Here is an 18,353-nt window from a genome sequence, read left to right as displayed (position 1 = left end):
AGTTTGCTACTGAATCTCCAAGGGTTTATTCCTGTTCTCAAACTCTTTCATTTTTTCTTCAATAATCTTTGTGTATTTTAGTCTACAGTTCACATCTGAGAGCTGCTCAACTTTTATTCGCTTTAAAACTTTCTTACATGTTATTCTTTTCAATATGAAATTCAATTTTATCCTGCTCAAGACTAAATAGTGATCACTTCCAATTTCAAATCCTCTGTACACTCTGGTGTCCTGCACCAGGGAGAAAACATCACTATCAACAATAACATAGTTAATAAGACTTTTCTTATTCCTGGCCTCTTCTCTCCATGTGAATTTGTGCACATTTTTATGTTGGAACATGGTGTTAGTAATAACCAGTCCATGTCCTGAGCAGAAATCCAACAGGTATTTACCATTATTATTAGCTTTGCTCTTTTCTCCAAATTTTCCCAAAATATTTTTGTATGTCTCACAATCATTCTACTCTGCTATTTATATCCCCAACAAGGACCGACTTTTCCTTTTTAATTGTGTCAGTTGCTTTTTCTAAAACTTTAAAAAATTCCTCCACTTCTACCTTAGTAGAACCTTCTGTGGGACCATAGGCACAAATAAGTCTCATTGTCCAGTTCCCCATTCTCATATTTGCCCACATTACTCTACTTGAGACTGACTGCCATTCAAGAAGATTAGCCTTGTATTTTGTGTTGAATACTATGGCTTCTCCTTCTTTTCCTTGATTTTCATTTCCCGAATATAACATTTTGTATTTATTGCTCAGAAAGATCTCACCAGTTTTTGTCTTTTTTGTTTCAGTCACCCCTATTATGTTGATCTGGTACTTATCTAATTCTTCAGCTAGCTCCATTTCTTTGCCATTCAGGCTTCTTATGTTGATAGTACTGATCTTTAAATCTGGTGATGTTGAGTTGGGGTTTGTTTTCAGATTTGTTCCAGTAGCTGACTTTTCGCTGTTCACCCTGGTTCCCTAGTGAAAACAACGGGGGCCTTGTTTAACCGGGCGATGCCCCAGCCGGCATGAAATTTTGTCATGTCGTGCCATCATTTTTATTTTGGTTTAACCAATAGGAATACAATTTGGTCGGCTAAATCCCAAATTGCCAGCCCATCCTCGTTCGTTCAGTATCCAAGTGGATACCCAACAGGGTGCACCACGAGAAAGTGAGGATTGGACATTAGGTCAGAAGCCCTGGTCGGTTCTCCATATTCCTTTAAAGGCTATGTGGAGGTCTCCTCTCAGTTATACAGCTTTGACCCTTAAGCACTCCTCATGAAAAATTCCTTCTGCTGAAATTCTGTATGACCCTTTTCGAAGTTTTTAAGTGCACCACGAGAAAGTGAGGATTGGACATTAGGTCAGAAGCCCTGGTCGGTTCTCCATATTCCTTTAAAGGCTATGTGGAGGTCTCCTCTCAGTTATACAGCTTTGACCCTTAAGCACTCCTCATGAAAAATTCCTTCTGCTGAAATTCTGTATGACCCTTTTCGAAGTTTTTAAGTCTCAATCATATCATCCCTCTTTTTCCTGTTTGGTAGTGTCTGCAGTCTACAAATTTTCAATCTGTCTTCATCATCAGTATTCCACAATCTTGATATCATTTTTAACATTTTCCTTTGTACTCTTTTCACTGTATCAGAATCGCAAAATTTCAAACACATTTTCCCCTTTGTGCCCTTGCGAATGTCCAGTGAGATAATTGATTGAACTGAACACATTTTTGTTGATATTCCAAAATATTGAATGTCAATAAAATCTATCCACCTGAGTCTGAGAATAACCAGATTTGTATATAGAATAACAAATTACTTATTTTGTTATCTGTTTCTATATTTAAAACTTATCTGTCTCTATATTTCATGTCCACTCTCTGATCAGCAAACCCCCCCCCCCTCTTAATTTGTCATTATTTATCAGGATTGGAATTTAATCATCTTTTACATTTCATTCTTCTAAAGCATTCCTAATTGCATCAGTTTGCTCTCCCAAATCTTGTTTGTTGTCTTGGTATTTTTCAGCCATTTTTTTCTCTCTCTCTCAAATATTTTATTTTTGCTACTAATCTTTCATCTCCCATTAAGTGATCATGCTATTTTTGATTAGCTCTTCTTAGAAATTCTTGATCATTGATAATGTCAAGTTCTATCATTTTAATATGGTTTTGCCATGTTAAAAATTAACTGTTTAATTTCTAATCCAATGCTCAGGTCCACATGTTAAAATGAATTTGAATACTCTTTTATATTGCTAGCTTGGTTTTTCACTAATTTCTTATATTATGCATAAATTTATTCATCAAGCTTCACCATGCTAGCTTTAAGCTAGCATGGTAGGAAGCTTGAAGAATTATTCTGTTATCCCATTCTCATTTTCTCTTCCAATGTTAGGCTGCATGTTGCTCATCATGACTGAGTAATTTGGCTTCTTTGAAAGCCAGTTTAATGCTCTGATAGGGCAGATTAACTTGTCTGCATAGCTTATTATGACTGCAAGTGTTCTGGCTAGTTGACCTGTTTTGGGGACTGAAAAACCTGAGTTTCTGGGAGAAAAGACCTGCCACCTCCATATGAGACCAACTAGCTCGCCTTCACTTTAAAAATCCTGATAAAGATTCTTCACATTCTAGATAGGCTCTTATTCTATTATCTATTTCCATATTTAATTTTATGTCTTCACCAAAAAATTGTCTAACTAGTTGAAGTGCATAACTTGTTCTATAAGTTTAAGCCAGATTAATTTGGAGGAAAATTGTCAATAGGATATTGATAAAGATGTAAACTTTCATGTAGTACTGTCATTATATCCTGTATCATATTATCCTGCATACCCCATGATGGTACATATCAGGAATTTAATGATAATGATGAGAAGAATTAGACAAAGTGACTCAACTCACTTTATTTAACTTAGTGATGATTGAAATAATAAAAGAAGTAAACAAAATGGAAAAGGGTGAAATACAAATTAAAAATGAAGTGGTTTGCAGCAGAAAATGAAGATAATTTACAAAAGATTACTAAACATTAACACAACAGAAGAGAAATATATAAAGATTTTAACAGAAAAAAATAAAACCATGAGAGTTTGCTAGAGAAAAGATGTGAGTTGGAGATCAGTGATAAAATAAGTACAAGAACAAGCAGTGAAAGCTAGAAAAATATCTGGATGTCTTCACAGCCTCATCTGGAAGAATAAGAACATAAGTAGAAATAAAAATACAAATCTACAAAGTAGTTGTCAGACCAGTACTAACACATGCAGCAGAATAACATGTAACTACAAAAATTAGATAAATTAACAAAAAATTTAACATAAATGAAAACATTAAGGAAAATGGAAGGTATAACAGTATTTAATAAAACTGAAACTTGCAAAATACAGCCAGTAAATGATTGGATCCAGAAACAAAAAATGAAAAATTCATACAGAAATAATGCAAGATAACAAATGAAAGTTAAGAACTGGACACCAAAGAAGAAGAAAAGTAGAGGAAGACCAAATCAAAGATGGCAGAAATTGGCAGCTTAATGGAGTGAAGCAGCACTTGAGAAAGGATTAAAATTACCATTTAGTTCTTCCAGTATCAGTGTAACCTGAAGATGTCCACAGAGCCATCTTCAGGGAGTGTAATATGATACTTGTAAAACATACACACAGGCAGCAAAACTAAGTGAAACACATGAATGAAAGACTAGCTAGAGTCCTAACTTAGGGTGAGCACCTATTGGGAGCTTTGGATGTAAACTGGGATTCAAAGTATTAATATTTCCCATATTTTGGAAACTTTCATGCAACCATATTTATTCAAATTTGACTGATTTGTAACACTAACCAATGGAGCCTATAACTTATTCTAGTGAGGCCTCTCTTGCAGCAAAACTCAATCATATACACACAACACTTTCCTATCTAATGCCAACAGTTCCTGCAGAATCAAAAACTAATCAATCTTTCCCCCCACAAGTCCACAATCTTCTCTTCAGAAGGATTTTAGTAATGCTATCACATCCTCTATATATGAGGCAGATTAAAAAAAAAAAGAAAAAAGGTCAGAATCTTAAAGAAACTCTGCACAACTTTCAAGCCCCATTTGAAACTCATCATCATCATCAAATTCCTGATATGTACCCTCAAGGGGTGTACAGGATATAATAGTACTACATGAAAAACTTACATCATTACTAACTTCCTATCTACAATTTTCCTCCAAATCAATCTATTACCTGCCGAGACCAACATTATCAGATCTTATATTTCTATCTTCTAAGACACTTTTTACTGTATCAATCCACCTATATATTGGTCTTCCTCTGGGTCTTTTTGCTGCCAATCTGGCAGAGAACACTTGTTTTGCTAATCTTTCCTTTCCCATTCTGTTTAAGTGACCATACCATCTGAGGTTAGCAGAGCTAATCTCAGGATGGTATGGATGCTAACAATGTTAAGTTCTTTCCTAGTATCCTTGTTTTTAATATGATATTGCCATTGATGCCATCATGCCTCTAATCTTTCTCAGGACTCTCTCACATCAGTGGTCTCTAGTCTTTGGTCAAGTTTTATTTCTAACCCAGCTATCAGATCCATAAATTAAAATTGGTTTGAACACTCTCTTGATAAAGCTAATTTAGTGTTTTGACTAATTTCGCTCATGTTCCATATAAATTTATTCAGTTGACTTCCTACCATACCAGCTTTATTGATTCTGTTGTCTATTTCTACATTTAATTTACCATTTTCACTAAAAATCATGCCTAAGTAGCTGAAATGTTTTACTTGTTCTATAGGTCCACTTGAAACAAGCTACCCTAATTGCTCAACTAAGGATCAACTTCCTCTCTCTTAGTTCCTGGTGTATATATGGTTCTCTGTTCCTGTAAGTTGGCTTACTATTGACAGATAGGAAGATCCGTCACCATCTGTATAGAACATAAACAATACATTTTCAATCATAATTATCATCAATCTGGCCTTGCAGGCCATACTTTGGATATGGCTCATAGGAATCATTTGAAAAAAGACCACCATGCTCCATTGTAACAAAGTTACAAGAGAAAGACTGGTTTTATAAACTGTAGTTGCTCTCAAAAATCAGTCTAATCTGAATAAATATGGTTGCATAAAACTTTCCCAAAATATAAGAAACACTAATACTTTGAGATCTCAGTTTACATCTGAGACCACCAACAGGCACTTGCAGAGGGCACACCACATAGGACTAGTCTTTCATTTGTCACTTAGTTTTGTGTTGCCTTTATGTGTGTGTGTGTGTGTTACAAGTCTCATATGAAAATGTTTCTTGAAAATCTCCTTGAATGTCTCATATGAAAATCTTGAAAATGTTTCTGGTCTGAGATAAAATAAAATACTGGAAGAATTAAATAATACTTTTAATTCTTCCTCAGTGCTGGTTCACTCCATTAAGCTTCCAGATTTGTGGAACAGTCTTTCCAGAACTATGCAGTAGTGCAAGACATCTAAATACTTGTATGTATTTTTCAACTCACATCACTTGGCACCTTTCTACCTCTGCTATCTATCACATACATGAAAAATATCTCTTGCTGATGTCACTGTGTCCACCTCTCCACATATATCATTCATTTTCCAGTGAGATCCTCCTGTACAACATAGTAAGCATCAAACTAAATACTGATATCCAGTGTGGGCTGTTGTAGACTATCCTGCCAGTGCCAGTGAATTGCAAAACAAATTCAAACATTGTTACAGATCTTTGCATGTACTGCAATACACTTAGAATTCTGAACCAGGACATATATGGTGGTAGTTCAGTTTCTCATACATAATCAGAATGTATATTTTAATCACACTGAAATCAAAAATTCATATATATATATATATATATATATGTTCTTACATCAAAGTGCTACTTCAAATATATCATGGAAGATATCATCTTCCATGATATATCTAGATATCAGTAATATAATAAATAATAAAATACTGTAAAATAAAATAATAAAGAATCGTAAAATAGAATAATAAAGAAAATAATAAATAAAATAAAAAAGAAGGAGTAGCCATAGTATTCAACACAAAATACGAGGCTAATCTTCTTGAATGGCAGTCAGTCTCAAGTAGAGTAATGTGGGCAAATATGAGAATGGGGAACTGGACAATGAGACTTATTTGTGCCTATGGTCCCACAGAAGGTTCTACTAAGGTAGAAGTGGAGGAATTTTTTGAGGCTTTAGAAAAAGCAACTGACACAATGAAAAAGGAAAAGTTGGTCCTTGTTGGGGATCTAAATAGTAGAGTAGGAAATGATTGTGAGACATACAAAAATATTTTGGGAAAATTTGGAGAAAAGAGCAAAGCTAATAATAATGGCAAATATCTGTTGGATTTCTGCTCAGGACATGGACTGGTTATTACTAACACCATGTTCCAACATAAAAATGTGCACAAATTCACATGGAGAGAAGAGGCTAGGAATAAGAAAAGTCTCATTGACTATGTTATTGTTGATAGTGATGTTTTCTCCTTGGTGCAGGACACCAGAGTGTACAGAGGATTTGAAATTGGAAGTGATCACTATTTAGTCTTGAGCAGGATAAAATTGAATTTCATATTGAAAAGAATAACATGTAAGAAAGTTTTAAAGCGAATAAAAGTTGAGCAGCTCTCAGATGTAAACTGTAGACTAAAATACAGAAATATTATTGAAAAGAAAATGAAAGAGTTTGAGAACAGGAATCAAACCTTGGAGATTCAGTGGCAAACTCTGAAGGAAACATTGATTGATTCTGCCAGAGAGGCATGTGGTGAGGTTGTGTGCAAAGATAAAAAAATCAGAACTCCCTGGTGGACACAGGAAGTTAAAGAGGCAGTGAAGGAAAAGAAGAAAGCATATCAAAAGTTCCTGGCAAATAAGTCAGCTTTTACTCTTACAGAATACAAAGACAAATGTAAGAAAGCTAAACAGTGTGTAAAACTAGCTAAACAAAAGTCATGGGAGGACTTTGGCAAGAATATGGAAAATAAATATCAAGAAGGTGGCAAAATATTCTGGAGGTTGTTGAAGAAGCTTAGAAATGGAGGAAAGAGTGCTGTAAAAGGAATTAGAGATGATAAAGGTGAAATGAAAACAGGAGAAAAAGATATCCTTGAAGTATGGAGTAATTACTTTGAAAAACTGCTAAATGAAACAAGCAGTGATGACAGCACAGTGATAAAAAACACTGACCAGGCATGCAGTCAGGAATAAATATCCATACTTGAAGTAGAAAAAGCCATCAAAGGCTTGAAATGTGGAAAGGCAGCAGGAATAGATGATATTCGACCAGAAATGCTGAAGTATGGTGGTATAAGAGTCTTACAGTGGTTGCACTGCATAGTTCAGAAAGCCTGGACAGAGGGACGAATTCCCGATGATTGGAGTAGAGCTCTCATAGTACCCATATATAAAAAGGGAAATAAAACTGAATATGAGAATTACAGAGGTATTTCCCTACTGAGTGTTCCTGGCAAGATCTATGCAAGTATACTTGAGAATCGGTTGAGAAGAATTGTGGAAGAAAAGCTTGGTGAAGAACAAGCTGGATTCAGGCCAAATAGAGGCTGTCAGGATCAGATCTTCACTTTACGACAAATAGTCGAGAAAGCATGGGAATATAACAAAGATCTGTATTTAAGTTTTGTCGATTTGGAAAAGGCATATGACAAGGTGCCAAGAGAGAAGCTATTCAATACGCTGCAGTTATATGGTGTCAATGGGGCATTATATCAAGCAATACTTAGTCTTTATTTGAGTTGTGAGTCAGCAGTTAGAATTGAAGGAAGTACAGGAAGATGGTTTAATGTTAAATCTGGTGTGAGACAAGGATGTACATTATCCCCTCTGTTATTCATTATCTATATGGATCACATTATGAAGGAATGTGGTATTAAACCTGATATCAAAATTGGAGATGTTAATGTCAGCTCTTTGCTTTATGCGGATGATGTTATACTTCTAAATAAATCCGCTACAAGTCTGCAAGATTCTCTGACTAAATTGAATAGCTGTTGTAATAGATATGGTATGAAGGTCAGCAATAAAAAGACAAAGAGAATGAAAATAGGCAGAATCATTGAAAATGTCAACTGTGTTGTGAATGGAGAACCTGTGGAACAAGTAAAACATTTCAGCTACTTAGGCACAATTTTTACTGAAGATGGTAAACTAAATATAGAAATAGACAACAGAATCAGCAAAGCTGGCATTGTGGGAAGTCAATTGAATAAATTCATATGGAATAAGAAAGAAATTAGTAGGAACACTAAATTAGCTGTATACAAGACTGTGTTCAAACCAATTTTAACTTATGGATCTGAGAGCTGGGTCAGAAGTAAAACACTTGACCAAAGACTAGAGACCGCAGATATGAGAGTCCTGAGAAAGATTAGAGGCGTGAACAGATGGCATCAATGGCAATATCATATTAAAAATGAGGATATTAGGAAAGAACTTGACATTGTCAGCATCCAGGAATGCGTTAGCAGAGCTAATCTCAGATGGTATGGTCACTTAAATAGAATGGGAGAGGAAAGATTAGCAAAACAAATGTTCTCTGCCAGGTTGGCAGGAAAATGACCCAGAGGAAGACCAAGATATAGGTGGATTGATACGGTACAAAGTGTCTTAGACGATAGAAATATAAGATCTGATAATGTTGGAGTCTTGACAAGTAACAGACTGATTTGGAGGAAAATTGTAGATAGGAAGTTAGTAATGATGTAATTTTTTCATGTAGTACTGTCATATCCTGTACACCCCTTGAGGGTAAGTGGCAGGAATTTGATGATGATGATAAAATAATAAAATAAAGTAACTCTTTAAAGTAAAAAAAAATCAGATGGGGGCACATGTCTTAATTATGTAAATATCATAAATTACTGTGATAGACTGTTTGATCCAATGTGTAAAGAAAAATGGCGGAGATCGAGATGATATATTGCCAGTTTGGGTATCCACATGGCCCAGGTTTCCATATTGCCACCAGCAGACTGTGAGTGTAAATTTCACTGTCTCATGGACATTTAGAAAAGTCATCTGTAAGTAATGATTTTTCACTTTCTAATGTAAAACTGCCACCATGCTTACTGGAAGCAGCCTGAAATGGCATGTAAAAAAAAAAAAAAAAATGTTTCATCTCTAGAATCAAGTCCAGAGGTTATCTAATCTGTGGCTATAATAATAGAAAAAAAGTTTTAATATTGATTGTGTTAATTACTATGTTTTTATATATTTATATGATATATTTATTTCTGCTTTCAGCATACTTCAAAGTCATCATCACCTGCACCCACTAATTCCTCTTCATCTTCCATTCCGCATTTAACTGCATGTTTAATCCCAGCTTCAAGTTCTGCTCCTCCTAGTCCGTCTAAGCGCAGACAAAGACATAGATCTCTTCAACATGAAGTTAGGCCTGTTAGCCCAGCCCTTTGGCTTCAGCACACAGAACATCATTTGAATTCAGAACTACAGTACCGAAACACTTCTACAAACTCAAGGCCTTCTCGGTCGATGTGCTCAGGCTCAGAATATGATAATGTCAGTTGTAGTAGTGGTAGTGCTATCTCATTGAGAGTACCTTATAGAAATAGGTAACTAATTCTTTTATGCAAATGAAAATCCTAAATTGTTTGACATTTATAAGAATGGCACTATTTTGCATAGCTTGTTGTGGTGATTTATGTTATCCAAATATCAGTTAATTAACTTCATATAACCAAATTATAAATTTTCAGAACTACTTAGTTATGATCTGCCATCAGAGGTTTGATGTTTTGATAACTGATTTTCATGTTGTACTTATTCTTTCTCATCTGTCAACTGTAGTCTGTGACTATTAAAACTATTAAGATTTATATGTGTTCATTCCATTAAACCTAATAATGATTGTAGCCAAGGTCGTTTTGTTTCTCGATTGATCGCCTGCCTTACTCCATTGACTTTGTTCAGGGCTATATTTGATAATCTCTAAGAAGATATTCTCTGGAGGTGTGCAAACTATCTTAACTATTGTTGAAGAATTTTATCTGTGATATTATCTGTGTATTTGAGTTTATTTTTAACTTGCTCATTTGTTTTATATTCTATCCATTAAGTCATTAATTTTTTTATGCATTTCATTTTGCGAATTCTCTGATTATTATTTTTTATTTTTATTTTATTTTTTTATGATTAATCTCCATGTCTCAGTTCTATATTGTTGCCTGGGTATAATAATGGTTTTATAGAGTTTTAGTTTGAAGCTTTTTGAAATGTTATTCTTTTTCAGTATTTTGCTTAATTTATTCATGTTTGACCATCCACTGTTAAGTTTGTATTTTACTTTTTTTGTAATGTCAAAATTATGAGTAACGAGACTGCCAAGAAATGTCAAGTTTCTTTACCTGTTGAAGTCTATGATTTTCTAAGTTTATTGGAATTTTTCCCTCCCCTCTTTCTATTTTCATTTCTTAAGTTTTGCATTCTTTGTTTAAATTTTTTATTTTCTTTTACAATTGTTCTGTAGATTCTGCTAGAATAATGGTTTCTGTATATTTAAATTGGTTGAAATTCATGATGTTTATTTAGTAAACCAGGTTTTTCAGCTATAGCTTGACATATTTTTTGAGATAAATAGTAAATGAGTGTGATGAGAGTGGGCAGTCCTGCATAACTCCTTTTGCAAATTTTGAATTCATCTGTTTTTATTTTATTAAATTTGACAATTGCTTGGTATCTTTATAATAATTTGCATTGAATGTTTGTATTTCAGAGTTATAGATTTTAAGATATTTATCATTTTATCCCTATCAGTGGAATTGAATGCTTGTTTGAAGTCAGTAAAACTGCAATACAAAAGTAAGTTATATTCCCAGTACTTTTCAACCAGGTTGTTAACTGCAAAAATATGGTCAGTAGACCTAAGCCTGCTTGGTCTTCTCCTATTATTTCATTTCTTAGGGTTTGAATTCTGCTTTGTATGATGCATGCAAAAATCAAATTTTCGCACACATTGTCTATAGTTTTCACACCATCGTTTATCTCCCTTTTTTTTTTAAATATTGGTATTATGATTTCTGTCTTACAGCTGTCTGGTATTTTAGCAGTGTGTAGTGTTTGATTAAAAAGTTCTCAGAAAGTTTGCTGGATACAATGTGCCCATAGAGGGTACCCCCACCTATTTAGGACTCTAGTCTTTCATCCATGTGTTTCGTTTATTTTTATGCTGTTTTCGTGTGTGTGTGTCACAAGTATTGTACTCCCTGATGTCTCTGCAGCTGAGATGAAATATTGGAAGAATAAATACTATTTTAATCCTTTCTTAGTGCTGTTTCACTCTATTAAACTTTTAACATGAGTCCTTTTTATTTGTTTTATCAACATGATCCTGTAGTTGCTGGTGGAAAGTGTCTAATTCTTTATTTTTATCTGATTGTATATATTGGAATATACAAATATATTTGTGTAATTTTGAAAAATATCCCTTTTCTGTTTAATCTAATTGTTATTATTCTTGAACTAAGATGGTCTACAGTTAAGATGGAGTTTTGTAAATGATTATTGACTAATATTGCAGCTCATTCTTTATGGATGTTATCTTCTCTTCCTGAATAAGTCTTTCATGCTTCAGATTTATTACACCTTCTCCTAGCCAGTATGTTTCTTGGCACTCCCAGCTATATCCCACTTGATCCTGTCTAGCTCTTTTCCCATAAATTTTATCTTTCTTAGTTTAAAAAGTTTTATATTTAAGGTTAGGAGGTGAGATTTTTTTGAGCTGATCACATAGCATATTTCTCAACTATTTCCTGTGATCTGAAAACAGTTGTATTAGCTCTCCTTGAATGTAGTAGAATTATATTGGCCCTGTAATGATTCTTTGCTTATAGGGATTTTTGGCCATTCTAATGCAGCCAGCTTATCACTCTTAGCTGCTGCATTTGCTTTCTAGCTTTAACTGGCCATGGTGCATGGTGAAATAGCCTTCATTTCTAGGGTGGGCCTCTAGGAAACTAGTGTTCCTGATGTGCTTCGTCCTTTCTGCAGATGTCACCTCCCTGTCACATGGCGTCATCTAGTAAGACTTGGAGAGGTATTTTATATACACTGCTGTTTAAAAACAAATTGACATTGTAATTCTTCACTTGTTTTTAACATTATTTGGTTTTAATTTCCATCCCTGTGCTAGAAATGCTACAGTTAAAACTATATTGCAATAAGTTCAAAGGCACAAAGATCAGTGTGAAATATTTTCTTTAAGCTTATGATAAGTATAATACTACTGTTTTCAGTATATAGTAATGTTTTTATTTCAGAATAAAATTTTTCGACTTTTCATTTTTCAAAGACATTTGGAAAAATGGAAAAATAATCTGCTAAGCAGCTTTCAGATGCAAACTATTACAATATACAAATATTATTTAAGGAAAACATTGATTTATTCAAGAAAGCATGTGGTGAAGTTATAATCAGAATTTTGTGATGTACTCAAGAAGTTGAATGCATTCATGAAAAATCATATTAAAATTCCTAACAAGTAACTCATCATGTCTTTTGAAATAATATATAGAAAAACATAAGAAAATTAAGTTATGCGCAAAAGTAGCTGATAAAAAAAAATTAATCGGGAAAAATATAACTGAAAAATGTCTTAAAGGGTGGAAGAACATTCTGGTGGCTAAAATTTAGAAATGGAGCAAAGGGTTCCACAAAAGGAATCAGATGGTAAAGGTGATAAAAAAAAAAACAATAAAAAAAACTTGAAGATAAGAATATTTAAACAATGGAAGAGTGATAGAAAATATCTAGGCAAGTGCGATTAGGAATACATATCAGGAGGCAGAAATCAGCTCAAATATAGAAGTATAAAAGTTTTGCACTAGCTACAATGTATATTCAGAAAGCTGAATTCAGGCAAAAAAAAAAAAAAGAAGCCAAATTCTAGATTATTAGAATAGAGCTCGTAGTGTACCAATGTATAAATAATAATAGTAAATGGATGCAAAGAATTATGGGGGGGGGGATTTCTCTATTAAGTGTTTCAAGTAATCTTAAATAAATCCTTATTTAGGCATGCTTGAAAATAGGCTAAGAAAAGTTGTTGAAGAGAATCTTGGGAAAGAACCTCACCAAATAGAGGTTGTCAGCACCAGTTTTTACTTTAAGTGAAATGGTCAAGAAATTAAGGGAATATAACAAAAATCTATATTAAAGTACATCTAGAAAAGACACCTCATGTGGTACAAAGAAAGAAAATTTTTGAAAACACTATGTTGTAAATGGTGGCATTATACATAAGTTGTAAGATAATAGCTAGAATTCAAGAATGTAGAGGAAGATGGTTTGATATTGAAGTCAGATATAGGTAGGGTTTTACACTGTTGCCACTGTTATTAATAATCTATGTATAACATTATGAAGGAAAGTTAAATTTATGCAAAACAGTAAACAGATATTAAATTCAGCTCTACTTTATTATTGTTAAGAGAGATCTGCAAGGAGTCAGGGACTCATTGAGGGAGTCCACATACTATCCACACCCAATGTTATACCTTTTAATTGAATTCATTCACACTACCTGCACTCATCCCTTCCAAAAGCAATCCATTCTGATCACACAACTATAGGAGAGAAAATTTGTGCTCGCACCCTCTTCTTCTTGACCACATTCACAACTTCCATGCCTTCTTGCTCTCTTCCCATCCTCCATGAAATGAAAAATTTCGGTAGTAGTATCCTATATGACCCTTTCAGAAGAAGTTTTTAAGTCTCAATCACATCACTACTCTTTTTTTTTCCTTTTGCTACTGTCTGCAGCCCACAAATTCTCAATCTGTCTGCATAATCTATATTTCACAATCCCTAAATCATCTTTAACACTCTTTTGCACTCACTCCACTGTTTCTGCATCACCATGGAAACCAAGAGACTCGACCTGTGCACAATACAAGTGAGTTCATATCAGGTCCTTGTAAAGAGGTAAAATGACATTCCTAAAGTATCATGGTGTATCCTTGATACTTTAGAAATGTTAATTAGGAATGTTAATTCTAGCTAATATCCTGAGACATTAGCTAGAATTAACTGACTCAACAGTAACATTATTATAAAATGTGAGCAAGTCACTCAAACATAACCTTCATTTAGTAAGCCCATGCTGTTCATTGCAAAGTATGGATTTTTTTTTCAACTGATTTTTGTATATGAGCTCTTACCAGCATTTTGTTTTCTCAAAATCTTCACTACACCAGAGATATTGATAGGTTGATAATTACACAATAGTCTTTGCACCACCCTTGTGCAATGGAATTATCATACATTCTTTCCACTCCTGCAGAATCTTCTCTGTTGTGAGACTCAAATTATGTAGCCTGATCAAAGGAACAGCCAATTCAGCCAAACACTCTTTTTGCATCCATGCTGATATCCCATCAGCATCAGGATGGATGTGAATAGTTTTTTGCCAAATGGGCACTCATTAGTTGAACGGTCTCTTTTGCATCTGTCACTTGCATACCATCTACATTCAATAAAGATATTGAATATGGTACCATCGTTATAGTACACAGCCTTATATTTCTGCACTCCAAAATGCAACACCTTGCATTTTGTTACTAAAACTACAACCCCACTCCTTTATCCAAGTCAAAAGTTTATTCAAATCTTCCTGAAGGTAATTGACATCAGCAGCACTACTTTATAATTCTTCCCAACTTGGCATCATCAGCAAACAACTGAAGATCCCCAGTCAGCCCACATGATATATTGTTTACAAACAAGTTAAACAACAGGGACCCAAGAACAGAACCCCGGGTTACCCTTCTTTTTTTAGACTGCTCCATCCTACAAAACTTGCTGATATATCATTCAGAGAGCCAATCCGTGATCCATCTATCCAATATACTATTTATTCCCATTCTCTGCAGTTTGTATACCAACCTATCCAAGAATATCACTGTATATGATTCTCCCTTATCTAACATACCCATTACCCTATCATAAAATGCAAGTAAATTGTTTAAAAAAAAACAAAAAAAAAACACCCTACCCTTTTACACATCCATGCTGACCATCATAAAGAATGCTATGTCCATCAATCCAATCCTATATTCTGTTCCTAACCAATCTCTCCAACACCTTGACCACAACCACAGTTATACAGACTGGTCCATAATTAGAAACTTCTGTCCCAGAACCATGCTGTGGAGTGGTACTATTTTCCCTTCTTTCCACTCCTTAGGAACCCTACACACTGCCCTAACCTTACCCAGGTCAAGAGCATAGCCAACTGCTGCACATTCCTTAAGAATACATGGTGATATGTCATCCATTCCTCATTCATATGTCAGCCAGTCTCCTCTCATACTGCACCTTTTCTTTCTTTACCATGCTCGTCGCCTTTCTAGCCTGCACTTTATACTCTTCAAGGATACGATCACCACCACCAACTGTCTTGTATCTCTTCTGTAACATTTTCTTTTTGAGCACAGCTTGCTTGATTTCACTGTTCATCCATTTCACTCCTACTCTATTTACATGCTTAACCCTTGGTTATGCAGTTACATTGCTTTTGTCAGATACTGTCTTTTTTTTACTTGTGTTTAGTTTTAAACAAACTACAATATATATCTTTCATGAAAATGTTTTGCAGTTATAAAAATATGTGCAGTAATATTGCATAGACCACATTAGGCTTTCTGGCTATATGTACACTATCCATTATATATTTTGTGATCCAATTTTGTGGGGAGAGTAGACCGGCTTCTCAAAAATTAAAACAGGTCCTTATATACCATTATGCCACAATTGGATTAGCTTATCCTGTCGAGTTTCATCCACACACTTTTTTCTCATAACGAACTAATACAGCTTATTTTGAACTCTAAGCGCAAATACTATTTTGTTATTATTGACTGCAAACAAAGCAATATGACAATGATAAAATTAAATATGAATTTATAAAGTTGCTAATAGGATAATAAATAGCTTAGTGTGTGTGTTACACTAAGTGAATTTTGAATCCTAAGCACACACACATCCTTGACTGCAAACAAAGCAATATGACAATGATAAGATTAAATATGAATTTATAAAGTTGCTAATAGGATAATAAATAGCTTAGTGTGTGTGTGTGTGTGTGTGTGTGTGTGTGTGTGTGTGTGTGTGTGTGTGTGTGTGTGTGTGTTGATTTATTATATCAATTTCTATAATAGAAGATAATCAAATACTTTTTTTTGTTTAGGTTTGAGTCATCACTGGATATGGATAGGACTAATCTATATAATGTTCCACAGCAGAGGACCAGCTTAGCATATGTTGACAGTCAGGATAATTTGCTTATGGTTCCTTCTACACAGTGTACAGATTTTCCAGTTGTAACTTCTACTAGCCTAGAATCTAGATCATGCAATGGTCATCAGGACTTAACATATCATATTCAAGAGCCCCTAAGCTATACTACCGAGACTACTTTTAGCACTACTTCTGTTGCACCTCTTGCTGAATCCGTAATTAATACTGGTGTAAACCATAGGCATTTATTGGATGAGACAACTGAGCATCATCATCCCAATTCTCAGATTTCTGATCAGTCACATGTAATTGCCCAGTCTGATATACATAGTTTTGAACATTTAAATTATGGAGAGCACACCTATTCGATATATGATAACTGCCCAAATTCAAATGACTTTACAAATCATTCCCAGTCTCATGATGAGGTAGATGGAACTTTATGCTCACAGCTTGTACAGACACACATTAGTGAACCTGACCTGAAAAGACTTGCTTACAACCATCATAATTTAGAATTTCATACCAATACACAAAAAAGTTTGAGGAGCAAAAGGAACCAGAGTGTTCCAATGTTCCTTAATACTGCAGAAGCAGGAATCTTTGGTAGGCATGATGGGCAGTCTTTACACAATTTTTCAAGTTTGTCTGTTCAGGCAGCTTTTCTAGATTCTCAGAGAAGTATATGTGCTTCAACAGACTCTTTACAATGTCCTCCACAGAAAACAAAGTCAAAAGAATGGATTGAAACTTCTCTGGATTCTCCATTGCTGCCAAGAAAAAGTAAGACCAAAGAAGTGCAGCATATGGAAGTTAGGCAAATAACAGTCGAAGTACCTGCAAATCAAAAAGAGCAGAACATTGTGCTGTACGATGAAGCAGATGAAAATACTGACCATATAATGAAAGAACCAGTTGAATGCTCTCTGGCATCCATGACACTTCTTCCTCCAGTGCAACTATCACAAACCGTACCAGAAACTTCACACTTATTATCTCAGTCATCATCTTTAAATTCATCACAGGAAATCGGAGATTCTTGTCCCAGTCCTCAAAAAGCAGTGGTCCAGGAAATCTCTATACCATTATCTCCAAGTACCCCTTCATTTGCTTACCCAGCAGGCGTTGAAGTTAATGTAGTAACTGTTGGTCATTTTCAGCCATATTGGGAAGAAACAAAACCTTATGAGTTATCAGATTTTTATAAGTACAGTACCAAACACCGTAGACAGCAGCAGGCATCCAACAAATCTGAAGAAGTAATATCTGACTCTTCTCTGCAATCTTCTGTTTTAGAAGATCATATTGTAGATATGAATAGTTCTGCACCAACAATGTGGACTCAGCTAACTTATAATCCTGTTCATATTTCAACTTCAGTTCCAGAATTTGGTGAAAGTACATGGCAGAAAGGTGAACAGGATTTCAGTACTCATATACAAAAAAATGTTCATGTACATCACCCGTTAGTGAATGCACATCTTGCAACTGTTCAAGAGGTGTCATGTTATGAAGGACTCGTAACAAGGTAAGTGTAAGGATTAAGTTTGTATATATTTTCATATAGTAATTATTTTTGATAACTTTTCATTGTAGTATAGGAAAAGTTGAACTTTTCCTAGTAAATTCCTTTTCATATCCAACTGTGGATATGAAATTTAAAAACAGAATGATGAACACTTCAGATAGTGTACTGTTTAGTACAGTGTGTTTAACAGTATGACCATTTATTGTCATACTGTATTATGTTAGCATATGACTAATATAGTTTTTTTCTGGTTTCTATAAAGCATACTGAATGAACAATAAGTAGGTGCATATTTTAGGATTTTTTGTTGTAATTTTTTTAACGATTGTTGAAGTATTATACACAATGAAAGTTAATACATTTTTGAAATCGATTCTACATATATTTCCCTCACTGTTTATTGAACATCCTGTGTGTATATGAATCAGTTGAGATGATGGAACAATAACACGAGCCATGCATGACAGAAGATCAGTAATACATATAGGAAATCTTGGGCTGCAGTAGAGCAGACAGGCCTAAGTATAACTAAAAAC

General features: G+C 34.4%; 1 protein-coding gene across 5 annotated transcripts in view; it reads left to right on the top strand.

Moving 5' to 3' along the window:
- LOC150108490 (uncharacterized) overlaps nucleotides 1-18,353 on the top strand; it is a 385,253-nt gene that overhangs the window by 351,896 nt on the left and 15,004 nt on the right. For all 5 annotated transcript variants that reach the window (XM_090415899.1, XM_090415900.1, XM_090415897.1 and 2 more), the window contains 2 exons: nucleotides 9,279-9,610; nucleotides 16,240-17,817. In XM_090415899.1, coding sequence (XP_090272025.1) covers nucleotides 9,279-9,610; nucleotides 16,240-17,817 — 1,910 coding nt within the window. The remainder of the gene's footprint in view (nucleotides 1-9,278; nucleotides 9,611-16,239; nucleotides 17,818-18,353) is intronic.

Source organism: Typopeltis vanoorti, chromosome 3 (genome assembly GCF_054136105.1).
Source record: "Typopeltis vanoorti isolate ZY-2024b chromosome 3, IOZ_Tvanoo_1.0, whole genome shotgun sequence".
NCBI classification, from domain to species: Eukaryota; Metazoa; Arthropoda; class Arachnida; order Uropygi; family Thelyphonidae; genus Typopeltis; species Typopeltis vanoorti.
Note: the sequence above shows the minus strand (reverse complement) of the source record. Positions and strands in the feature narration are given on the sequence as shown.